General features: G+C 33.6%; 1 protein-coding gene across 2 annotated transcripts in view; it reads left to right on the top strand.

Moving 5' to 3' along the window:
- The window catches only part of LOC150095350 (serine/threonine-protein kinase dyf-5), a 337,365-nt gene that overhangs the window by 297,113 nt on the left and 12,781 nt on the right, over positions 1–27,471 (top strand). For both annotated transcript variants that reach the window (XM_090410825.1, XM_090410826.1), the window contains exon 11: positions 513–669. In XM_090410825.1, coding sequence (XP_090266951.1) covers positions 513–669 — 157 coding nt within the window. The remainder of the gene's footprint in view (positions 1–512; positions 670–27,471) is intronic.

Raw genomic sequence — 27,471 nt, 5'->3', positions numbered from 1 at the left:
TTGGGCAACCATAAAGCTGAAATTATAAGGAACTAAGTGATCAAATAGGACAAATGCAATGCTAGTGTGATGTGAAAGGCTGTTGTTTTCTTCAAGAAGAGGTACATTGGTATTTATAAGAAGAAGCAAAGTTCTTATAAGTACTTTGAAATTTTTGTTTGTTTAATTTTTTTTAGTAATTATTGTTAATATACTACAGTAAGCAAATACTTGAATTATGGTTGTTTATATTCATTTTCCAAAATACAACAGTTTTCTATTTGAGAATTATGTTTTTCCTTATTGAGTAGTGCAGTATCTTGCCTCTTATAACAAAGAATCCTGCGTGCCATAAGAATACAAGTTCCATTTTTAAATTGTGCTCTATAAAATACATAGAATCCTCCTGTTTTGATACAAATTGCAAAATCCTTGTTAACCAGTATAATGATTCTTTTGAGGTAAGAAGCAGCTTAATGAAGATCAATAAAGATTCTTGATCTGTTAACACTTCATTTTTTTTTCATTTGTAGCCCAGTACAACACTGGCTATCTTCCATCAGCTTATGAGAAAAAAGCTGGCCAACCCACACAAAATATAGCTGGTAGTGTGCGCAAATCAGGCAGCTTGCATGGACGAACTTCAAATCCAGTTTTCACAATTCCTGGAAAAACGGATTGGGCAGCAAAGTAAGTTTAAAATATGCAAATATATATATACACAACATATAGTTAACTAGAAAATTATAAATGGTTTCTTTTCATCAGAGTGTTCCAGTTTATTTCAAATTCTATTACCCTTGAGGTATTAAATGCATCCTAAATTAAGAAAAAGCAAATGCTCTATTTCACTTTTATGTTTCAGTTTCTTTTCTTGAAAGTCATTATTTTGTGACTAACTAGAAGAGCAACCATTGGAGCTATAAAAATACCAGATTTTCATTGGTTAGCATTGCAAAAGTATAAACAAGTCACGGAATATATACAACATCATTGCAGGGAGATATTAAGATGTGTCAGTCCTTACTTAAGAAATAGATGACAAGAGGATATGTGTAAGGTAGATCCACTGAGCACAGTTAAATCCTGATGAGCATTTATGCCCAAAGGTAACTGAAAATAAATGAAGTATAATGAATAATGGGGAAAATATATATTATTTTGGGTGTGTGTGCTTCCTTTACTTATAAAAATAGGTTACGCTCATAACACAAGTATGTTATTTAAGCATTCCTAATTTTTTTCTGATGTATTTGTCTACTTGAAAACAATTCTAGTCTCCCCAAACTTTTAAAATCTCATATATTACTTGCACTTATCTTAGTCTTAAGAAATTCAAGAATAATAATCTTCTTCTTCTGCAGCTTCTCCCATTTAAGTGGGGTCACTGTTGATAATGAGTCTCCTCCACACCTTCCTGTCTTGGGCTGTCAAGAATAATAATAACAAAAAAAAAATCTGACAACAAAGAAAACAAATTCCTTTGCTAAATCCTTTCCAAGAGTTTGGCTTTCCAATACATCTCACAAATTTATATCAATTCTTTCCGAATAAATAATCTTGTCTTACTTCATTGTAAATAAATACCAGAAAAATTACTTTGTTTCAGAAAGTTATCCATGAATAAACTATTAGCTTAGAGCTCGCTAAACAATCTTTTTACAAATTTGATCTTTATCCGAATAATATAGTTTTCTTCATGTGTTCAGTATTCTGTAACACACACTATCACAAAGAATACAATTTAGAAGATGCATACTTCTAATTTTTTAGGAAATTACAACATAAATTAAATTATTAATTATAAAAACTTTAATTAATAACTATCTGTATGTCAACAACAATGTTACATTGTCATCTTCAGGGATCATAAAAACAATGATATGTGCATGAAGGCACATTTACACTAAGCAAATGAGGCTGAAGAAAGGCAACTGAAGTCGATCCTAGAGTCCTAAAAGGTGCCCCTCCCCTAGCAGGCTAAATTGGGTTGTCTTGGTCGTTGGGCTGATGATCTTAGAATGTATGCTTCTCAAATTTGGGTCAGTCTCATGCACCCAAATTTGTTGAGATTTGGGAATTTTTTCAGAGCTGTAGCTGCTTCGAGGAATAATCTTTCGTACTTGGACTTGCTGCAGTGTAATAAAGTGGCCTTCTTCCAATGTATTCATGGTGGGTGTACGATGCATGGCCAGCAAGTCCTGAGTGGCTGTATTGGTGGAACCAGATGTAGTCCTTGTGTTTGGATATCCTGATATTGGCTTCTCTGACTGTTTGGCTGTAGTAGGACAGTTTGCAACTGCAAGTGACCTGGTATAGTCACGGTAGGTCTAGGGGAAGTGGCTGGTCATTGGTGGAGTAGATAAGAGATGCAAATTTCACAAAGTTGTTTATGACTAGTTGAAGTCATAATTTCTTAGAATTTTTGTTAATTTTTTGGATCTACCCCGGATATGTGGAATGGTGATAAATTTAGAGTTGATCTCTGCTATGAAGAGGGGGGGGGGGGTTGCTGTTACTTGGTTTTATTATTTTTTGGGGGTTGTAGCCATTAGCTAAGAAAGTGTTAAGGATATAGTCGAGTTCAGTAGTTAGGGCTCTGTTATCCAAACAAATTAATTTTGTCCTGTTATATAGGGTTTTTATAATCCCATATTGTTGGAAGTGGAAGGGTGTGACTACTGGTGAATGTATCTAGCATATGCGTGTGATTTCTTTAAACAGAAAATGCCAGGGATCCTTCAGGTTGGCATGTAATCAGAGTATCTACAAATGGGAGACTGTTGTTGTTTTCCTTTTTCAAGGTAAACTGGATCCTGGGATGTTGATTGTCTAGGTGTGTTAAGGAATTGTGGAGTATATCCAGGTTATGCAGCCAAATGGAGAACATAATCCACATAGCATAGCCAATCAGTGGGTTTATGTGGGGCAGACTTTAAGGCTTTTTCTTCAAAAGGTCTACATAAAGAAATTTGTTAGGGGTGAAGAGAGTGGTGAACTCGTGGCTGTCCCCTCTATCTGTTTGTGAAAATTTCCTTGCCAATCGAAATAGCCTGAGTTCATAGTGCACTGAAATAGTGCTGCGATATATAGGGAGGCAATTTGGCTTGGATGAGATCTAAGGTATCTTTGAGTGGGACGTTGGTGAATAACAATTTAGAAGAAAACACAACTTTCTGTCTTATAAAAAAATTGTCTGTCTTTGGTTTCATCTGTTGATAGGAACAAACACAGGGTTAAATAAACAGACGCTAGACCAAAACTAGTACCGGAATTTGCATTTCCAAACTTGAGCTACTGTTTATCTTTAAAAGAAAGGCCCTCTAGATTTTTATCATATGGTGATCATGCACCATTTGAAAGAATAAATAATTTCAGAAAAATCTATAGGTTTTTGAAAACATTCCTAATAACTTTTTCTCCATTATAATCAGGAACCTCCTATTTTCATTCCACTCTCCACAGCAACGTAAAAAAAGAAACAGCTTTTACTTAGCTGTGCTGATGCCTTAATGTCTGTGCATGTGTATGCCAGCTTAAACTCTTATTAACTTCCATAATGCTCTCCTTGAACAGCAAGATGAAACACATAAAATAAACTTTCAGATAAGAAAAACACTTTTACTGTACATATTTAGCCAAATTAAATAAGAGAGGGATCATTTCTTGATATTTTTCAATGGAAAATAAATGTAGTTCTTGAACTTGAAAAATTCTTTAGACATATGTTATCTCTGTCACTATTATGAAAATTGGCAAAGTCAAGTGATATTTGTACCACAGACTAAAGTCATAAAATGAAACCAAATAATATAATCACCATCAAATTCTTTTTGATAGTGATTATATTATTTGGTGAATCCTACCATTAAGATGTAGTCCTTGTGTTCGAATATCCTGATATTGGCTGTCCTGCTTGTTTGGCAATAGTAGGACAGTTTGTAACTGCAAGGGACCTGGTATAGTCAGGGGATGTGGCTGGTCTTTGGTGGAGCAGATAAGAGATGCCAATTTCTTATGTTGTTTGTGACTAGTTGTGAGGTCATATTTTCTTATGATTGACATGTAGCTGCAGGTGGTGTACAGGATATTATGATACTGCTATATGAAAAGTTACATCATTATATCAATATCAAATTAATGTGTTATCTGTCGAGATGCCAATATTATCAAATCTTATATTTCTGTCTTCTAAGGCACTTTTTACTGTATCACTCTACCTATATCTTCATCTTCTTCTAGGTCTTTTTACTGCCAGCCTGGCAAAGACCACTTGTTTTGCTAATCTTTCCTATTCCATTCTGTTTAAGTGACAGTCTAGTGTTTAAGTGACTGTCCAGATGTTTTAAACATCTAGGAATGTTTAAAACATTCCTAGATGCTAACAGTGTGAAGTTCTTTCTTAATATCCTCATTTTTAATATGATATTGCCATTGATGCCATCTGTTCACTTCCACAGAACTCTCATACCTGTGGTCTCCAGTCTTTATTCAAGTGTTTTACTTTTAATCCAGTTCTCGGGTCCATAAGTTAAAATTGGTTTGAACACCATCTTGTATTCAGCTAATTCATTGTTCTGACTCTTCTGTCTTGTTCCATATGAATTTATTCATATGACTTCCTACCATACCAGCTTTGCTAATTCTGTTAGCTATTTCCATATTTAATTTGCCATCTTCTAACACATGTGCCTAATTAGCTGAAATGTTTTCCTTGTTTTATTACATTCTCCATTCAGGATGCAGTTGGTATATTCAGTCTTTCTGCCTATTTTCATTGTCTTTGTCCTTTTTGTTGCTGATTTTCATATCAAATTTATTACAACAGTTCTTCAATTTAGTCAGGGAATCTCGCAGACTTCTAATGGATTTATTTAGGAGTATAACATCATTTGCATAAAGTAAAGGGATGAGATTAACATTTCCAATTTTGATATCAGGTTTAATACCACTTTTCTTCATAATGTGGTCCATATAGATGATGAATAACAATAGAGATAATGTACACCCTTGTTGCACACCTTACTTAACATCAAACCATTTCCTGTACCTCCTTCAATTCCATTTACTGACTTAAAACTCAAATAAAGACTAAATATTGCTTGATATAATGTTCCACTGACACCATATAACTGCATCCTGAATGGAGAATGTAATAAAACAAAGAAAACATTTCAGCTAATTAGGCACATGTGTTAGAAGATGGCAAATTAAATCTGGAAAAGGCATTTTGAATAGCTTTCCTCTTGGCACCTTGTCATATGCCTTTTCCAGATCTACAAAACTTAAATACAGATCTTTGTTATAGTATCATGATTTCTCAAGTATTTGTCTTAAAGTGAAAATCTGATCGTGTTAACCTCTATTTGTCCAGTTTATTTTTCTCCAAGCTTCCCTTACACAATTTTTTTAGTCTTTTCTCAAGTTTGCTTGCATAAATCTTATCAGGAACAGTAAGTTAGGGAAATTCATATTTAGTTCTCACATTCAGTTTTATTTCCATTTTTATAGATGGGTACTATGAAAGATCTACTCCAGTCATCTGCAATTCAACCTGAATTATGATAATGCAGACATTTCTAGTTGAATATCTACTCCAGCTGCCTTTCCATTTCAGGTTTTTCATGGCTTTTTTTTTCTACTTAAAGTATTCATGTGTATGCCTGCTGAGTGTTTTCCACCACCATGCTGTCACTTCTAGCTTCATTTAGCAGGCTTTCAAAATAATTACTCCATACATCAAGAATATGTCTATCTCCAGTTTTCATGTTGCCTTTATCATCTCTGATTCCTTATACAGTACTCTATCCTCCATTTCTAAACTTATTCTATAGCCTCCAGAATATTTTGCCACCTTCCTTAAATTTATTTTCTGTATTCTTACCAAAGTCTTTCCATGAATTTTTTAGCTAGTTTTCTTCTTTTCCTTAACTACCTCTTTAATTTCCTTAGTCCATCATGGAGTTCTGATTATTCTATCCTTGCAGACAACCTCACCAAATGTATCTCTGGCTGAATCAACCAATCAACCGCTTAGATTCAGCATTTGCCACTGAATCTCCAAGATTTGGTTCCTGTTTTTAAACTCTTTCCTTTTTTTTTCTGCATAATACTTGTGTATTTTAGTCTACAGCAGGGGTTCTCAACCTTTTCCAGTGGCGTACCACTATATTTAATTCAAGATATTAGATGTACCAGTAAGGCAGTGGCTGGCATACCACCAGTGGTACGCGTGCCACAGGTTGAGAATCCCTGATCTACAGTGTTATGTCCTAATTTTCTTATTATATATATCTATATGCTGTATAGTATACCTGTCCTTGGATGTCACATGGTACTATTGAGAACACAAAGGAATTGCCTCAAGGTCGAGCCAATTCCTAGGTGACAAAGCCTCTGAAATTTGCCCCTCTTAAAGTTCTGGAAAAATTTGTTTTTTATTGCTGCGCCACCCAGAACCCTTAGATTAAGAAAAGAGTTTCCCAATCAAGAAGTGAACTTGCAGATTACCCACTAGACCTTTGTTTGCAGTTGTGACCTTAACTATCGTTTATTCCCTCCCACTTAGATTCAAATAATTTATGAGTGGTGCATCGGATTCTTAGACACAGGCAATCAAATTAAAAGTAGCAAAAGGTTTATTTATCATATTTGTTGTCATACAGTGTAAAGAATAATCAGTCATTACTATTAGAATGTTAAACAAAATAAATTGCATTTTAAACAAATATGAATATCATAGAAACACTTCTCTAAAAGAATCATAATCTAGCATTCTTAGATCATAAAACAAAATTGAAACTTCAAACTTTGACTAAATTAATCAAATAAAGACACTTCAATACCTTTTAAAACATAATTATCAATCAGCACATGTAAAGAACATTCCTTTCCCTTTTGTCTAACTGTTATCAAAACACTATAGTCCTGTCTTATTCTAATCAGAGTCCTTAATTCTTAAATTACAGTTAATTTCTCTTCCTCACACATTACTTGACAGAAAGGTTACAATACCATACTTGATGATCCTTTATACTTGTCCCTTTGATTCCTGATTCCTTTTCTTTTAACTATTTCCTTTCCATCGGTTTTACGGCTGGGATTCCTGTGATTGTTAGTTGGTCCACACATTGCTAGTATATCGAGCCTATGTCAAGAACATTCTTGACGAACGGTGATTCTGTATTCGCGTAACACGCTACCGAGTCGCTGAACTTTCCCACGAGTTGCCTACTATATGTGTAAAACGTCTATCCTTTCATCATAGGGCTTGAAACCTGCAACCTTTTCAACTACTATGCAGCATCTCCGACTGCTACTACCTAGGAGTAAGAGCAGAACTCCCCCGCTAACTTTTTAAAACCACCAAAAAGCCTCACATGTGTGTGTGTGGGGGGTTCCTAACCCTTTTATACTACCCCCCCCCCACCACCAGTACTCTCTGTAACCTAAGTTGTTCACCTGTCACATTTTTATTTGTACACGTGAGTCTCGCTTCCGTAGCGTCTTTTCTGAACAGCTTAGGTCTCCACGTGCCGTATGCGCGTGAGACCGCTTGGGGTGACTTCTTAATCCGGTGGTTTGCCCTTGTACTGTGACCTTGTGTTCTCACTTTGTTACATGCAATTTATACAGCAATTCTTTTTGTATCAATCTTAACAAGTAATATAAAATTTAACAAACTTTACTATCAAATATACAATCTAGTAGAAATTCTTTTACACTGAAATATACACGGTTTTTCTTCTTAATCACTGTATCCTATATTTGTCAAGATATATATATATATATATAATATACTAGGATGCAAGCATATCCTTTCAGGGTTTAACTTATTAAATTGTGATTGAATAAATTCCTAATGAATTCAACAGTTGACATCCAAAAGTTGCTCAACTTTGATTCATTTTAAAACTTTCTTTCATATTCTTCTTTTCAATATGAAATTCAGTTTTATCCTGCTCTAGACCTAATGATCACTTCGAATTTCAAATCCTCTGTATACTCATGTCCTGAACCAGTGGTCTCACAGTCAGTGAGACTTTTCTTATTTTGTGCATTTTCTCTCCATGCGACTTTGTGTACATTTTTATGTTGGAACATTGTGTTAGTAATAACTATTCCATGTCCTGAGCAGCAATCCACTAAGGTACTTATCATTATTATTAGGTTTGTTCTTTTCTCCAAATTTTCCCAAAACATTTTTGTATGTTTGGTAATCATTTGCTACTTTACTGATTAGATCACCTACAAGGACCAACTTTTCCTTTTTTATTGTGTCAGGTGCTTTCTCTAATGCCTCAAAAAATTCCTCCACTTCTTCCTTAGTAAACCTTCTGTGAGACATAGGCACAAATAAGTCTTATTGTCCAGCTCCCCCATTCTGATATTTTTGCACATCACTATACTTGATATTGCCTGCCTTTCAAGAAGATTATCTTCGTATTTGGTCTGAATTACTTTTACTCCTTCTTTTCTCCGATTATTATTGCTTGAATATAACATTTTGTATTTGTTGCTAAAAAAAAAAAAGGTCTCGCCTCTTTTGGTCTTCTTTGTTTCAGTCACACCTGTTATGTCAATTTTATACTTATCCAATTCTTCTGCAAGTTACATTTCATTCCCATTGAGGCTTCTTATGTTGATAGTTCTAATCTTGAACTCTGTTTATGTTGAGTTGGGATGTGTTCCAGTAGCTGATTCTTTGCTGTTTGCCCTGGTTCCCTGACAATGAGAGGGGGGGGGGCGGGCTTGTATAACCAGATGATTCCTCAGCCAGCATGAAATTCTATCATGTTGTACCATCATTTTTCACCATGGTTTAAGCCAATAAGAATACAATTTTGTCAGCTAAATCCCAATTTTCAGCTCATTCTCATTCATTCAGTATCCAGGGTAGATAGCTAACAGGGTATGTACACCACAAAAAGGTGAGGATTGGACATTAGGTCAGAAGCCCTGGTTGGTTCTCTGCATTCCTTAACAGGCTTACATGGAGATCTCCTCCAAGTTATACAGCTTTGACCCTTGAGCATCCCCACTGTATAAAATAACAAATTTTATAAAACGAATTACATAATTTTTATATTCTTTGTGGAGACAAAGACAAGTGAATTTAATTATAGTAGTCAGTTAAATTTCACATTTAATTATCCTAATTTTGTGCACTTTCTGTTTTTAAGATTACTTGATACAAGTCATGTATTTATATAATAATAAATAAAATGTGGTGTATCTGGCTGAAAATCAACAGATACCCTTCTGTGTAGTTACTCATGTGATTTGTTCTTCAGGGGAATCAGTTGAATATCCAGTGGAACTAATGTTTTGTGGTGGTTATTAATATATTTGATTTTAATAAAAATTAAAACAGCTTGACAATTTTTCTTCAAAGTCTTAAATATTTGGTTTCATAAAAATAATTTAATCTGTTCTTAAAGTCATTTCACATAACCAGATGGGTGGACAAATATGACAAATTAATAGGTTCTATTCATTTGCATGTGCACCTAAAATATTTAGAAAACGGGATATCCAATAGAAGTAATGTGCAGAAATGAGACATTGGGGGAGGGAGCACAAAATTAAAGGGAAAATTAAATTGAATTTGAATTTCCACTATGCCATCCAGCAATTCATTTCCTTCATCCCAAACCAAGCTTAATCCAATTGAATCAAATCATGCACTAATAATTATGAAATGTGAGCCAGTCAGTCATTTATTATAGCACAGGCTTCAGATAGAAACTGGAAACAGATGTCATTATGTCAGTAGTGATGCAAATGGGAAAATAAATACTGAGCAGTTGAATTCATATTTGTACTCTTTTGCATGTAGACAGTAGGGCTGGAATTCCAATAATAATTGTAATCAATAACTATCTGTTATCGATGCTCTATAACAGAAGTGGATGATCTTCCTTTTTCTGTTCCTTCCTCTACTATACAAGTTCAGAAACTGAAATAATAATAATAATGCAGAGCATTTGTGTATGATATGGATTAGGTCTAATGATATTGTCGAAGTAATGATGATATGTTACTCTATACATTTAAAAAAAAATTATTTTCACATGGGCACCACCCACGAAAGGATTGTGAGTACTAATGTACAATATACCAGATTAGATAGGCCGAAGTTAGAAGATTTGAAAACTCTACTTCAGACACTGAATGTATTACTCTTCCAAGCCATTATACAGCATAGTTTTTCTTTTTTTTTTCCGTGTTGAGCCCATACACGAGAGGTTGGTTGATCAACCTATAGTACATTGGTACCATATATGGGTAGTGGGTAGTGGGTTGGGAACGGAGAAACTTATTTACATTTGATTTAAAAGACTGTATATTATATTCCTTGGGAAACACATCAGGGGAAAGACTGTTCCACAATACAGCATTAACAGGCATGAAGGAGGAGGAAAAGAAACTTGTTCTGTGGATTTCAAGTTGTACTGTGAAAGGGATGTTGGGTGACAGCTGCATGTGTTCCAACAGGCTTAGTATTGCATGGGGGGAAATTATTGATGCCATTTAAGATGAGTATTTGCCATGGAAATATTTATAGAATACACAAATTGCAGAAACCAAACATCTGTGCGAAAGTGGGGGGAGTGAGTTGGTAAGAGATGGGGTGTTAATCAATCTAATTGATCTCCTCTGTATTGAGTCAAGCATTTTGAGGGAGCTCTTAGGAGTCCCATTCCAAATGTGGGAGCATTATTCAATAGCTGGGCAGATTTGTGATTTGTAGAAGGTTAACAGTTGTTCAGAGGTGAAGTGATGTCATGAGCGAAAGAGAAATCCTAGTTTTTTTTAGAAGCCGAGGATACAATGGTTGTGATGTGTTTGATGCCAGGGTAATTCCAAGAAGAGAAATCTCATATTTTCTGGAAATTTGAGTGTTATCAAATATAATACGGGGGAAAATGGTTCTTTTTCTGTGAGAAATAAGACAGAACTGAGTTTTACCAGCATTGAAATTGATGAGTTTATCTGAGTCCGATTGGAGAATGGCTTGGAGATCAGAATTGAGGGCAGTGGTGGTCGATGTTCTGTAGGTTGAGGTGATTTGTGTAGAGTAAAGTTTATCAAATGAAAGGGAGGAGTACAGTGTATACCAGACAAGCATTTTGAGGTTAACTGAAATAGGTCATTGATATATATAGAAGGAAGAGGGTTGGTGAGAGAACAGATTCTTTTGGAACTCCAGCATTGGTTGACTGGTGAGAGAGTAAGGAATCATCTACCATCACACATAGTGCATGTCTAGACAGAAAGCTGGCAATCCAATTGCAGACATCATGAGACAGACCAAATGAAGGGAGTTTGCTTAGTAAACCTTTGTGCCAGACCTGGTCAAAAGCTTTGGAAATATCAAGTGCAACCACTTGAGATTCACCAAACTTCCATGGCATTTGTCCAAAGATGGGTGATATGTGTCTGTTGATCTGCTGAGACAGAATCCATACTGGTAGTCGTTTATTAGCTGGGTGGCCTCAAGGTAGTGTAGGAGTTGGGAATTGATGGTTTTCTCCATTACTTTAGATAGGACTGAGGTGAGTGAGATAGGACAATAGTTAGATGGCAGTGATTTGTTGCACTTCTTGGTAATGGATTGAATATAGACCAATTTCCAGGCTGTGGGATAGATACTAGTGGAGTAAGAGAGTATATACAGATGACATAGGGTAGGAGTCATTTCTGGTGTACAAACTTCAGGACAATTGAAGGAATGCCATCAGGACCAGGAGACTTTTTTGTGTTTAATTTGGACAATATTTTTCTGATCTTTTTTCTGGCAAAAAGATATAGGGAGCATTGTATTTTGGGCAGCTGGAATGGTTGGGGAGCATTTACCATTGTCAGTTATGCACAGGGCCGCATTTATACTGTTGGAGGCCCGAGGCGCAACATCATTATGAGGCCCTCAAAAATTAGCATTTTTTTTAGTTTATTGAAAATAAAAGTCAACATTTCCATAATAACTCATTTTAATAACACAATACAATTGGTATACATATATTTGCATTTTAAAAAAAAGTATAAAAATAAATCAGTTCAAATTTAAATAAAAAAATTAATAACTAAAAGTTTTTTTTTCTGGCTTTTGTTTTAGCAAATATATCTATAATTTCATCATAATTGATCGAGTCCATTACATCTGATTCAATGCATAATAACGACAGGTCACTTGTTTTATTTTGGTGCAAGTTGCTTCTTAAATAATTTTTTATTCGTTTCAACACTGAAAATGAGCGTTCAGCACTTGCATTTGAAATAGGCATCATCAAAAATATTTTTAAAATTGTTTCTACGTTCGGAAAAGTAGACCTTAACCCATCGTTTATAAATTTGTACATATTTTTAATTGAACAATTTTCTTCCTTTATCATTATTAAAAATTACTTAACTTCATCAGTAAATTTTTCTGGATCAATATCAGTCCCATAAGTTTGTAAAATTTTATCAATACTAGTCTTGTACTTGTCTTGATCTATATCTTCCTTCAAAAAAATGACAAACATATCTAATATATCAAAATAGCTTTTTGTTCTTTCATTAATATCCAAAATTAGTTTATCGCAAATGACATTAAAAGTGTTCACAACGAAATTTTGTTTCCCATGTAATATAATATCATTGTTAGATTGTGAAACTTCGTCACTCATTTTTTTTCGTTTTTTAACTCTTTCCTTTTCATCTTTAAACTTTGTCTCATCTGTTAATAAATTTGCTTCTTCATTTACAGCAGCAAAACTATTTCTTATATCTAAAATAAAACCAACTAAAGAGTGTAACAAATTATTAGCTAAAAACAAATCCATATCGGGATCTTGTAGAGATTTACTAGTAGCATTTATTCGTTGTAAAATTTTGTCCCACATAACTGTTAAAATTGCTGTTTCTGGTTTGTCAAAATGTTCAGCCAATGATGAGCTCTGTAATTTAGAAATAGGTTTTTCATGAGAAGAAATGGATAGTTCAAGTAATGCGTCTTTAATTTGTTTATATCCACGTTTCAAAGCCAATATAGCGTCAGCTCTTGCGGACCACCTCGTTTCACTTAGTCTTTTAACTGTTAAAGATTTTTTTTCCTAAATGTTTAAGGAGTATACCCCATCTTCTTGTTGAAGATGAAAAGTAATTATATACATTTTGAATAAAACAAAAATATTGCACTGCTTCCGGACAAGATTCTGCGGCATAGTTGCCAATTAAATTTAAGGAATGACTAGAGCACGGTATATAATGTGCAGAGGGACTACGTTTTTTCAGCCTAGCTTGTAAACCTGTATAGATACCTTTCATATTGGCAGCGTTATCATAGCTTTGCCCTCTGCACATTTTTATATCCAAAGATAATTCTTCTAATTTTTTTAATACTACCTCTTCTAAATATAAAGAATTGTGTTGTGTAACACTGATGAACCCGATAAATGTTTCTCTAATGTCAGAATTTGCGGCAACATACCTAAATATCATAGCTAGTTGGTCATTATGGGCAATGTTCGGCATTGAATTGAGTATTATTGCAAAATAAGCAGCTTCCTTAATTTCTGATATTAATATTTCTCTTGTTTTTTTAGCTATTAACGCTATGAATTCATCACAAGTATGGTAAGAAAGATAATTTGATCTGCCAGAACCACAGTTGGCATACATTTTTATGTGATGTTTTAAAGAATCATCAAATTCACTTAAATAATGTAAACACGATAAATAATTTCCGCAAGAATCAGAAAAAATATCATTTGTATTTTCTCTAAATGCTAGCCCTAGTTTACTCAGTAACTTAATGGTAGCTATTATTCTTTTTAAAACCTGTCTCCAATAATTTTCTTCAGATTGTATTTGTTTGATCAATTCGACTATTTACAGAACTTGATTTTCTTTTGCGATATGTGCACATCGCTCGTATATGCTCAGTAGAATGCTTGTGTTCACATAAGGTTCGTGTTATATTTCCCCAGTCATTAAAACCCTTCATTAAGCTATTATTTGACTTAGAAAACAATCAACAAAGAAAACAGTAAATTGCTTTGCTGGTTTCTGAAAAAATTAGCCACTCTCGTTTCTCCTTTGTTCCATTCGCCTTTTTACAGTAAAAATGTGATTCATTTACATTTCTGACATATATTCTATTGCGTTCTGTGTATTCTTTTTTAAAATTTTCGATTTTACTAACATTCTGGGGCATATTTATTAAAATATGCTCGATAAACTGTTCATTAATAGTAAGTGGCCACACTGCCATATTGGTAGGATAAGAGATAGCTGGCTTGCTGGTAAGTACAGACTCTGATTGAAAATTTTCTTTAGAATCCTCTTGATTTGTTTCATTTACTTCTTTCTCTCCTATGTTTTCTACATCATTTTGATGTTCTTCATTTTCACTTTCATCTCCTCCTGATAATGATACCAATGTTTCGTTTTCATTCCGAGAACTGTGAAGTACAACTTCAGTTCTACGAAATTCTTCATTTTCAGAACGAAAGAAAGACAAAATTGTCCCCTTTTGACTATTTAGCTGTTTTTCATTTTCTCTAAGTTGTTTTCTTTTACTAGCTCTGGATTCAAATTTTCTTGGCATCATTATGTGAATTAATCTATCAAAAGCAAAATAAATATTTATTAAATCCAAAATAAACTATAAATAAAATTAATAATTACGTTAAAAGCTTAAAAAATACAAAAATAGAAACAGTAAACAAGTATCAGTAAAATAAGATTAATAATTAATTGAATAATATATTCTTACCTTTATATTAATATATTCTTAAAAAATGAACTGAAAAATCAATTTAATTTATAAATAATAATAAACTTGAAATTTAAATGCTCTATTTATGTGATATAGAAACTGCTCTTACCTAAATAATTAATACAAATATCAGCAGCACACAAAAAAAACCTCTGTTGTCACTGGAACGTGTTTCAAAATGCCTTCCAAACGGCCAGGACATCTATAGACGTCCAGCTAAACAGCTAAATCTGGATATGATTCAGCCCACCTGTTGAAAGAACCAGGATAAGAAGTGCAATTTGACCGTCATGTCCATTAGAAGATGTGATAAACCCTCACGCTGAAGAGAACAGTTAATCGGATTATCTCACTTTCGTAGCTGCCTCTCGCTTGCCTATAACAAGAAACGCACGTCCAAGAAACGCACATTATAATGAATAGAGAAATCATGTCAGAAAAATTATTCACCAAGATTCTAATATCAGCAGACATAACATTTTCTTCTAGATTAGATATCTAAAGTAACTGAACCTTTGCTACTATTTTACACTAAAATGAATGGGTATGTTCCCCAAGTGATTTACGTTTGTAACAGTTGTCTTGCGAACGATTTATGAAATAAATTCTCTGAAATATCCGCAGATTTATTAGGTCTATGCTCCCCCCCCCCCCCAAAAAAAGAAGATTATGAAACGCATATGCACCTTTTATTTGAAAATAATTCAAATCCTCTTTTTCAAGATAACTGTATGAAATAATTTCTAATTTTTCGATAATAAAAGTGAAATTGATTATTATAAATTAAGAAATTATTTTGGCATAAATAATGTATAAGCATGTAAACGAAATGTCAGTATTTCTGTTAGGATATCTGTAATCAACAATCGACAAGACATTCTTGATATATTCTGCACTACAGCTTGAGGCAATTTATTGCGACTTTAGTGTTCTCCCCTTTCTTTCTCAATAGCTGAGAGTAATAATCCTTCAGCTTTTCCTCCAGCTAAGAGGATATTACCAAGTATTTATAAGACGTAGATTATTTCAGAAATAGCTTCCAGCAGCAGAAGAAGTAACATTTAGATTTTTTTAAAACAAAAATAATACTACTGAACTTTCTTTTGTGTGGTATGCATATAAACAATTTTGCATGATGAAAATATAGCATATTATTTCTAAAATTTCACATAATTTCAGCAGACTATAGAACAGCTGGTTTTAGATTGCAAATAAATAGTACAGAATTAGAAGCTTCACGGTACAATCTGATTGCCGTAGATTTTGAATACTGTCTAGAAAAGCTTACAAACCTGTAGAAATTTACAGTAGTTATGCAAATGAGTTCCAGGAGAGGATGGGGGGGGGGGGGAAGCATTAGAAAGTCTTCAAAATGAGCAAAAAAATTTGAATCATTCCGTATATGATATTTTTCATATTATATTTTCAACATATCTACGAGGATATGCACTGGATATTATAGCAATATGCATAATACAAATAAATAAAAGATGCAGGTGAAGAATCACTGCTAAAATATCATTGGATATAAATTTTTGATACCAAAAAGACTAACAATCGGAAACTGAGTAATGCAATTTAGCATTTTAACATTTTTTTTTTTTATTTTGTCTTTATGAATAACAAAAAATCGTTTCTAAAACTGAAATGTGGTGATCCATATAATGCTGTTTGGCTAGAAACGAAAGCAAAAGGACATATTTATTTCAATAAATATTATTTAAAAATATAAATATTTGACATAATATTTTCGATAAACATTAAAGAAGTATAAACAGTTAATTTCCAAAGGGCTATTTACAAAAATATCTAATACAAAATATACAGAGACAAACAAGGCTATTTTTTACAAACATTCTTATGGGACTTGATCTAAGTAAAAAAATCGATGTAATGTGCTTTGGAATATTTAAGCTACAATCGAGTTTTTACAATATTGATAAGAATAATAGTCTAAAAATCCAGGTAGTCCAGCAGAAACCATCTGTGACAAAATGAAACTAGTTTATTTATTTAAAACCACAAAAATACAAATTTATTAAGTATATCTTTATAGAGTTCATAATTAAAAGGACTCTAATAATAATAATAATAGATTTCTACAGATGTGTCTCATCTTGTTTTGGTATTATCAAAATTATCAAGTTATTCTGAAGCATTATGAATTTTGCTATTTTATTATTATGCTGCTAATATTTCTTCAAATGCAGCACTTTTTACAACAAAACTGGCTAAGTTATATTGAATATATCTGTTCGCAAATATACTCAAAATCCCTTTGACCTTATAAAAAGGAAGAATGCTGATGAAACTTCATCAGCATTCTATCTGTTAAAATGCAATTACCCTCCCCTCCCCTCCCTGCAGTTAACGGATTATTGTAATTATGTGCACTGTATTTCTTGGATTGACCCTTTTTTGCTGCACAATTTACTTATTGTGTCTCTTCCCAAATAAAAATGAATTTCACATGTGTGAAAATAAATGATCAAAATGTTTGTTTGCATTGAAAATATTATGACAAACATTTATATTTTTTAAATAACATTTATTGAAATAAATATGACATTTTGCTTCCTTTCCTTGCAAAATAAGATTATATGGATTGCACATTTCAATTTTAGGAACGATTTTTAAAATTTTTTTTATGAACAACAAATGGTGTTAAACTGCATTACTCTGGGTTTCCGATTGTGAGTCTTTAATTTATATCCAGTGGTATTTTATCAGAGATTCTATGCCTTTGTCTTTTGCTTAAAACTGCAACAGTATACTTAGGAAAAATAATGATTTCAAACAAAAAGAAAGTGCGCACATGTTATCTAGCAGTATTTGTGTGTGTGTGTGTGGTGATAATTTTGGGAGGGGGGAGTTAGCCATTAAAGGCAAATTGTTATGAAAATTTTGGAAATAAAATTTCATTTTGATGCATGCACCTACACATGTTTCAAAAGATAAACTGTAGGGAAAATATCGCTACTTCAAAACTGCTGCATAATATCTAAATTAGCCAAAAATATGTACATAACAGTTGACTTCATAACTGCCATTTATTTTGATTTGTAGTGAGTGATTAGGGGGTAAACCAAGAAAGTTGAAATGCAAAAACCTACAGATTACGTTATAAAAATTATGCATTACATGATATGATTTAAGATTTACGTATGATAACTAACCTTCGAACTAAGATTATGAATAAAATAGAAAACTTAATTTGGAACAGATGGAGGTTGTATTCATTTTTAGATTCGGATTTTCGTGAATTTATAAAATAATTGTTTGACAAAAATAATTATCTTCAATCGAGTTCTTGGAGAATTTTTAAATGTATTGGCGATTAAAATAATTAGCAGCAAAATTCATAGCGACATTGATCTTCCAGAGTGATACAATATGAAATGAAGAAAGTATGAAAGGATTTCTTATTTTACACTGGCATTAAAAACTATAATTATACAATAAAAACAAGCAGCAAAATGAATATAACTCATAGGTATTTAGTCTGATAACTTAAGATTCCGGTTACCGAGCAAACGGCAAGCGTTTCTTGCTGTAGGCCACAGAACGTAGCTACTACTTACGCCAGGTAATGTAGTTAAGTGTTCTTTTCAGCGTGAAGGATTATCGCACTTTCTAATGGACATGACGGTCAGACTACACTTCTTATCCATGTTCTTTCAGCAGGTGGACAGAATATTATCCAGGTTTGCTGGATGCGTATATATGTCCAGCAAAGAAATGGTACACTTACATACATGAATTTTATGGAATACAGGAGTTCCTGTTAGTTTTATATTCTAAGGAAAGAACAATGTATTTCAAATGGAAGCAGGAAGCCTCACAAATTTTTCAGCAGCTTCTAGTTTTTATATTATGAATTTAATATTTAAAAATATTGCAACTATAACTATGCTGTTTTTTTATTGTTCTTTGTGAGGAGTGAGGTTTTAAAATGAGGCCCTCCCCCCTAAAGAGTGAGGCCCTATCTTGCGCCTCATGCGCCTAATGGTAAATGCGGCCCTGGTTATGCATGCATTGGAGGCAAAGTGTGAAGCCAGGAGATTGGCTTTTTCTCTGGATGATGATGCAATAGAGCCATCTGGGTATGATAGGAGTGGGAATAGTGTTGGGCAAAAGTTGCAACTAATTGCTTTGGCAAGAGACCAAAGCCTCGGCTGCCATTTGGGAAGGCTGCAAGTTTCCTGCTTTTTGCTCTTTCAAAAGTGTAGTGGTCTCACCAGACAACAAAAATTGTCTGCTACTTTACATGTACATCATACTGAGGTGAGATTAAAGCCCATAGCTAGCCTGTTGGTTGGGAGAACAAAGATGCTGTCAGGATACAATATGTTGGCCAAGCAGGCCAACACATTGTAGGTTTATGGTAATTAGCAATGCCCATTGACTAATAGCTGTTAATTAGTCTGTACAACAGATTTTTCAGGACATATAACAGTGCCAGCATCAGTAATTAATATTAAATTTCCTAACTCTGTAAAACTACATCTTTATACACAAAGGAAAGTCAAGGAAAAGGACACACTAAATGTCTTAATTTGGTACAGCAAAGACCCCTAGCATTGAAATAAAGAAAAATTATCTTTGACTTATATGCAGGTATGGATGTTACAGTATTAAATAAATATTGAAAGTTTATTTTTCACTTGGTTAGAGTGCAATAAAATTAGTTTTTTCCTATAGGAGTTTTTTTCAACTCCTATAGGTGGAGATGACCTGCTAATGCTTCTGCCTGGTATCTCCACTTGGGCCTGGCTCCCACTGAAGAGACCTCAATAAAGGTCGTAACTAGTCTGGGTAGTGGCCCTTCCCTTAATGCATAACATTAGACATATCTGCAAGGAGATGTGTTTTGCATTATAGGAGATACTGAGATAGGAGTGTTGGTAGCTTGCTCCACCTTTGCAACGAGTTGCCCTAGTGTTGTACCACCTTACCCCAGTCCTGAAGATACTTTCAGGCGCAAACTTTGTTTGCTCACACTTGGATAAAGGATTAAACTAATTTTATTATATTAAATAAATATGTCTGAGGAAAACACTAATTAGATTGCATAGAATAAAGTTGTAGAAAGTTTTTATTTTTTTTATCTTGCTAGAGGCAACTAGCCAGAGAATATATGCAATAAATAGACTCAGCAGGCTATGCATTGATTAGAGTTGATATCACAGCATGGATTAGAGTTATATGAAACCAAGTTACTTTGCTGTGACTGGCCGTTCAATTTAACTTATTAAGATGAAGATAGAATAAAGGATGGTTAACTTTATTTTTAACTATCCAGATGAATACATCCTGTGTTGTAAGAGAATCCCTTCATTGGGTAAATAAAGTTCTTTCAATAGAAGGAAATAATCTTATATAACAGGAAGCATGAAATACCCCCTCTCCATGGGCATCTGTTTGTGGTGGAGAGGATACCCCACTGATGATACTGGCCCTTTTCATTCTATTCTCATTTTCTTTGCTTTTCTTCCCATATTCTTTGTTCTACTTCTCTTGAGGCTTTTTTACTATCCTTTCTTCCAGAGCACTATTACTGGGATCCAACACCCTGTTGCTATTTTTTTCCTTTGCGGTGTGACCCATGAAATCTAGATAAAAAAAGGGGGGGGAGCGGGATCCTGGTAGTTTTGCATCACTTTGGCCTGTGCTTTGGCAAGATGGGTGGTCCTGGATGGCTCGGCAAGGATCAGTCAGCTAGTGGACTTGCCTGCAAGGATCAAGGAATCTGGTAGAAACCTGGATAATTAAGATGTGGAAGCTTGTCCTTAGGAGAAGGAGAAAGGCGGGAGTTTTTCTGAATAGTCGAAAGACAAAAATATTCAGTGGTTTTAAAACTTTTGCTATACTTTCACTAATGCATTGTACATAAGGGATAGGAATGCATGTTATTTCTTCTGTATTTGAAGAGGAAGATATTAAAACTACTCAAAGCTCTTTTGATGAAGGAATTCTTATATCCATTAGATAGAAAGGAAGAAGTAATATATTGCAGTTCTTTCTGTAATAAATTGTCTGAAGAACAAAAGGAGTGGGCCTGATGAACCAGTGTTTTAATAGTTCCTGCCTTTTGACTGGGATGGTGATGAGATTCAGCATGGATATAATGGCCTGTATGAATCTTCTTTCTATAGACTGAGAAATGTAGGTTACCATCTGGTTGGCGAAGAATTAAAAGATCTAAAATGGCTAACTGCTTATTTGATTCTACTTCTAGGGTAAACCTGATCCTTGGATGAAGTGCATTTAACTTAGTGAGAAACTGTTGAAGTTCATCAGAAGAGCCATTCCATATAACAAAAATGTCATCGACATATCTGAACCAATGAGTAGGTCTGAGAGAAATGTTGTCAAAGATACGTTGTTCAAAATGTTCCATAAAGAAGTTGGAGATAGCAGGAGAAAGAGGATTGCCCATTGCTGTTCCTTCAATTTGCTGATACAACTTATTTTTAAGTGAAAAATAACCAGAATGTATTACAAAATCAAATAATTTTACAATGTCTGAAGGAAATTCCTATTGCAGTAATTCAGTGCTTTCAGATAAAGGAACATTTGTAAATAAAGAAACAACATCTAAACTGATCATGATATCCAAAACGTCCAAATGAAGATCTGAAATTTTATTTTTGAAATCCAAAGTATTTTTTATGAGTATCTGTTCTTCTAGTTAAAGAACCACTGAATATTTTTGTTGCCTTTTGACCATTCAGAAAAATCTCCACCTTTCTCACTTCTCCTAAGGACAAACTTCCACATCTTAATTATCCAGGTGTCTACCAGATTCCTTGTTCTTGTGGATTATCTTATTTCGGACAAACAGGAAGATCTGCCTCTATTCGGCTAGAAGAACACCAGTCTTATATTCAGTACCTTGAACCTGAATAGTCTGGACTTGCAGAACATGCCATCATCACTAGACATAGAGTTCATTGGAAAAAGACAAGTCCTTCACAAAAGTCAGTTCTTCATGGAACGGCTTTATAAAGAAACATGTGAAACTTTACTTCACTCTCCTAACTTAAACAGATCTGATGGTTTACATCTATCCCCTTTATGGGAGATAGTACTTTATAAATCAGCTAATCTTTCCTAACTTTTTATTGTATATATAATTTTTTTTTTTTTGTTAGGAAATTTATTGACCTTTTTAGTTATCTTACACTAGCTACTTAGGTGGTGCTTTTTTTGGAATTGTCAGTTATTGTTTAATTTGAGTTTAAAATGTAATGAAGATGCCTGTGATACACATGCAAAAATTATAAACTAGTGGCCAAAATACACTTTTGGAAAAAGTGTATTTTTGAGGTTTGATGGCTCATAACACCACAAAATTATATATCAATGGAAAGATAATTTAATAAAGAATGTAATGCAACAAAGTTTGTTCAATTATCTGTATTCTATGAAAGGTTATAGCCAAATAACCAGAAAAAAGAAGCACAGCTTGCTTAGTTTGATATGAAATAGCTTTCCTTCATTTGAATGTAGCCAATGAGCATGAGTGTTTAGAGAGCCAATCAGGTGTCATCTTGTTTTGGCAATGAGCCAATAAGGTCACAGTAGGATTCAGCTATTGATGTCATGTATTGGAGCTGAGAGGAAGACATTTGTCAGTGTGTTATGTGATTGCTATCAAGTTGGTTTTTTTTTTTTTTGTGTTCTTTCATTTAGTGAGCTTGTAAAATGTAATAAAATTAAAGAAATGGTACAAGAGTTGACTGGTCACCCAGAAAGTGATGTAAAATAGTACTATTAAGTGAACAAGGCTACAGTTATGAAGAAATTAGAAGAAAAATTGGTGGAAACTTAACCAAAGGTGGCATTTCTAAATTTCTGAAGAGGTATAAGGAAACTCAGTCACTACAAAACCAGACTGGTAAAGGCAGGAAAAGGTGCACAACAGCAAATGATGATAGAATTGAGAGACTGTGCCTACGTGACAGAAGAAAATCATCTGGGTGTATACAAGATGAAATGGTGCAATACAATGAGTGCAAGGACTGTTCAGTGAAGACTGCAGGAATTTGGTCTAAATGCTAGAATTACACGAAAAAACCCATTTTTTAAAAAAAGAAAAAGATTAAAACCCATGTTAACTGGTTAGCAGAACAATGGGACAGCGTTATTTGGAGTGATGAGACCAAAATCTCCCCGTTTGGTAGTGATGGCATAAAATACGTAAGGAGAAGAATCAGAGAAGATTTGCATCCTGATTGCATTACACCTACCGTGAAACACCCACTTAGTGTTATGATCTGGGGTTGTATGACATCAAAAGGTGTGGGCAGAATTTGCGTGATTAATGGGAATATAAATGCCCAAAAATACATAAATGAAATACTTGAGCCCAAACTGAAGCCTTCCGCACGTGATCTTTTCCAAGATAATGAAGCATTTATATTTCAACAGGATTCAGCTCCATGTCGTGTTGCTGCTGTGTGCAAAAAGTGGTTTCAAGATAATCATATTCCACTGCTGGAATGGCCTGGGAATAGCCCAGACCTTAATCCAATCGAAAATCTATGGAGGCAACTAAAGAAACTTGTTAGTCAGAAGCAACCCATCAATAAAACCCAATTAATAGAAGCAGTAATTCAATCTTGGTTTTACATTATAACAGCTGCAGAACTAAAAAACTTGGTTCACTCCATTAAAGAGTTGTAAGGCTGTAATTAATGCTAAAGGTTACCCAACTAAGTATTAACTCACATTGTAAGAATTTTTGTATATCTAATTTTTTCTGTGTGTTACACTTTTCTTCTTTATAATTGCTGTTCTAATAAAAAATCCTTTATAAAAGTTATTGCATTACATTCTTGATTACACTATCTTTCCATTGATATATAATTTTATGGTATTACTCCAAAACAAAGTGGTTTTATGAGCCATCAAACCTCAGAAATACACTTTCTCCAAAAGGTTTCCACAATTTTGGCCACTAGTGTACTATTAATCTTTTTACGTGAATTTTTCCATTATTAATTTTGTATTTATATGTCTGCTCATGGTATTCCATTATTAAAACTTATGACAGAACTTTATTTGTGGAGACAGCCTACACTAAATAAGGTAAAGTTGGCTTTGGCTGGGAGGGGAAGGCTGTATATTGCACATCACCAGTTCACATTTATGTATAAGATTGGAGAGTTTTGTTCACTCTAATTATCTAAGAGATACTTCAATAGTTCAGCAAAGTATGGTTTAGGTATTGCTGTCCCGATTATAGGAAGATTGTGTGGCAAATGATGTTCTTCTGCTCGAGTTTTTTTTTTTTTTTTTGACAAAATAATGTGCCTTGATGATGCTTAGATATAATGTTCTGTAATGAAAAAAAGAGAGCATGCAGATAATATTTCAATGAGTTGTCTATAAGAAGTAAATTGCCACATCTAGTTTTACTCAATTCTGGTGTTCTGATCTACCTAGGCAGAGTAATTGTCCATCTTATTTTAGCTTGTATATGAAATGTATCTATAAATGTTGGCAGTTCACACAGATCAGAATACTGAGAAGAATAATTTTTCTTTTTAATATGAACCACAAAAGACATGAGGAGTCTCATATATGTGTGTGTGTGTGTGTGTGTGTATGTACATTTTTTTTTTAATGTGTATATATATGTATGTATTATGGGATACTTAGGCAAGTGATCAGAACTAATGCCACCTTTACCACGAGTTGTCTCAGACCTGAAAATACTTCAGGTGCAAACTTAGTTTGCTTGTTTGCTTACTTGAGAAAAAAGAATGAAATCCAAGTTTATAAAATTTCTTGGTATTTTTAATGTATAGTACACCCAAGGTAAAAAAAAAACTTTCTACATCTTTCTCTCACCTGGAGATTTTTATTTAATAAGGTCAAAGCACCTTGTGGCAACTGATATAGATAAATATAAGTTCTGCATTACTTGGTATCATCACATCTCGGTCTGGCTCCCACTGACGAGACCTCAATAAAGGTTGAAACCGGTCTGGGTAGTGATCCTTCCCATAATACATAGCATTATATATGTCTGTAAGGATATGTGCTTTGTATTATGGGATACTTAGGTAAGTGATCAGAGCTTATGCCACCTTTTATTCTTTTATTATAAAGTGAAATTAACATTTTGTAGTTTACTGATCAGTGAATTCCCTAATTTCTCTTTATTTCTTAAAATATGAATTTGTTTTCTCCATACTTAGATACCACAGACTCTGTAGATGGGATATCATTTTACAAAAGTGTGTTAGGGAGTAAGAGCATCAAATTTAAGAATGTTTATTTACTTTTGTAACCTTTCACTATTTTTCTATGCACTCAGACACTTTTTTTGTGTGTGTGGGAGGGGAGAGTTTAGCACTCAAAGGCAAAATGCAATTTAAAATGAAATTTCACTTTTGATGCATGCATCTATACACATTTTGAATCATAAATTATTGCAAAAGTATCGATACTATATATAAATTATACGATACTATACTATATCTAAACTAATAATAATATATATATATATATATATAACTATTTACTTCATAATCGTGTATTTCAATTGATATGACAGAATTTTATTTGTGGAGACAGACCACACTAAATAAGGTAAAATTTGCTTTGGCTGGAAAATGTAATGAGTGATTACATTTTCTTAATTACTTTTAATGAGTGATTCTGGAAAACAAATTTGAAGTGGAAAGAAAAAACATTACATTATGAAGATTATACATTTTGTCATATGATTAAATATTTTTGTATTGTTCTCTATAAAGTAAAACTTTCATGCAATCTGTGAAGTATTCATCGAACTATGATTATGAATAAAAAGGAAACAAAACTTAATTCTGAACATACGATGCCTTTTTAAGATTTGGAGTTTCATCATCATCAAAATTTTTGACATATACCCTCAGGCAGTGGTGGCTCGTCCATAAGGGATGCAGCCGCTGCAGTATAAAATGAAAGTTCCTGTTTTATTATCGCCATTCTTAAATTTTTATATATTTATCTAAAAACCGTTAATTCCTTGTTTGTAATACCACTCAATAATATTTTATATAATTCATTTTGTAGCAATAGTCAATGTGCTGTGTGGGCTAGGGCTAGTATCCTCAACACTGGAGCTGCATTCAATGCAGACTGCACCAAACTGCTACCTAGTGGGGATAACGTAGTGGGGGGGGGGGTAATGCTAGATTTATGTACAGTTTGGGCTGGTAGCACTGCAGCCCAAGACACGTAACTTTGCTACTACATGAGCACAAACAACACCAATTAACTTCGTAGTTGTTATCATAGGTAAATATTGTGCGATGTTTCTTTTTTCTATTTAATTCTAGCATTTAATTTTTATCTTTGTATAAATGAAAGAAGAGAAGAATTCTGTTAAATTCTGTATATTTTAGTTTTATTAATGATATAATTTTTTTGATCTGTATTGATTTTTTTTTAATTGCTACAGCCTGACCACTACAAATTCTTACGAGCCACCACTTCCCTCAGGGGTATACAGGATCTTATGATAGTATAACACGAAAAGTTACATCATTACTCACTTCCTATCAACAATTTTCCTCCACATTAACCTGTTATCTGTCAACACTCCAATATTATCAAATCTTATATTTCTTTCTTCTAAGGCACTTTATACTGTATTAATCCACCACCCACATCTTGGTCTTCCTCTGAGTCTTTTTCTTGTCATCCTGGCAAAAAAAACACTTGTTTAGCTAATCTTTCCTCTCCCATTCTGTTTCTGTGGCCATTATCACCTGAGATTAGTTCTGCTAACACATTCCTGAATGCTAACAATGTCAGGTTCTTTTCTAATATCCTCGTTTTTAATATGATACTGCCATTGATGGTTCAGTATCCTAATCTTTCTCAGGACTCTCATATCTGTGGTCTCCAGTCTTTGATCAAGAGTTTTATTTCTAACCCAGCTCACAGATCCATAAGTTAAAATTGGTTTGAACACTGTCTTGTATACAGCTAATTTAGTGTTTTGACTAATTTCTCTCTTATTCCATATAAATTTATTCAGTTGAATTCCTACCATACCAACTTTGTTGATTCTGTTGTCTATTTCTATATTTAATTTACCATCTTCACTAAAAATTGTGCCTAAGTAGCTGAAATGTTTTACTTGTTCTATAGGTTCTCCATTCAAAATACAGTTGATATTTTCAATGCTTCTACCTATTTTCATTGTCTTTGTCTTGTTATTGCTGACCCATATCAAATCTATTACGAGTGTTATTCAATTTAGTCAGGGAATCTTGCAGACTTGTAGCATTTTTATTTAGAAGTATAACATCATTTGCATAGAGTAAAGTGCTGAAATTAACATCTCCAATTTTGATATTAGGTTTAATACTACTTTCTTTCATAATGTGATCCATATAGATGATGAATAACAATGGACACCATATAACTGTAGCATTTTCAACAGCTTTCCTCTTGGCACCTTGTCATATGCCTTTTCCAGATCTACAAAACTTAGATACAAATCCTTGTTATATTTCCATGATTTCTCAACTATTTATCTTAAAGTGGAAATATGATCCTGACAATATCTGTTTGGCCTGAACTCAGCTTTTTCTTCTCCAAGCTTCTCTCTACAATTTTTCGTAGCCATTTCTCAAAAATATTTCCATAAATCTTACCAGGAACGTTCAATAGAGAAATTCTCTATAATTCTCACATTCAGCTTTATTCCCTTTTTTATAGAT

The sequence above is a fragment of the Typopeltis vanoorti genome, chromosome 20 (genome assembly GCF_054136105.1).
Source record: "Typopeltis vanoorti isolate ZY-2024b chromosome 20, IOZ_Tvanoo_1.0, whole genome shotgun sequence".
Taxonomy (NCBI): domain Eukaryota; kingdom Metazoa; phylum Arthropoda; class Arachnida; order Uropygi; family Thelyphonidae; genus Typopeltis; species Typopeltis vanoorti.
This window is presented reverse-complemented; position numbering and strand designations above follow the sequence as displayed.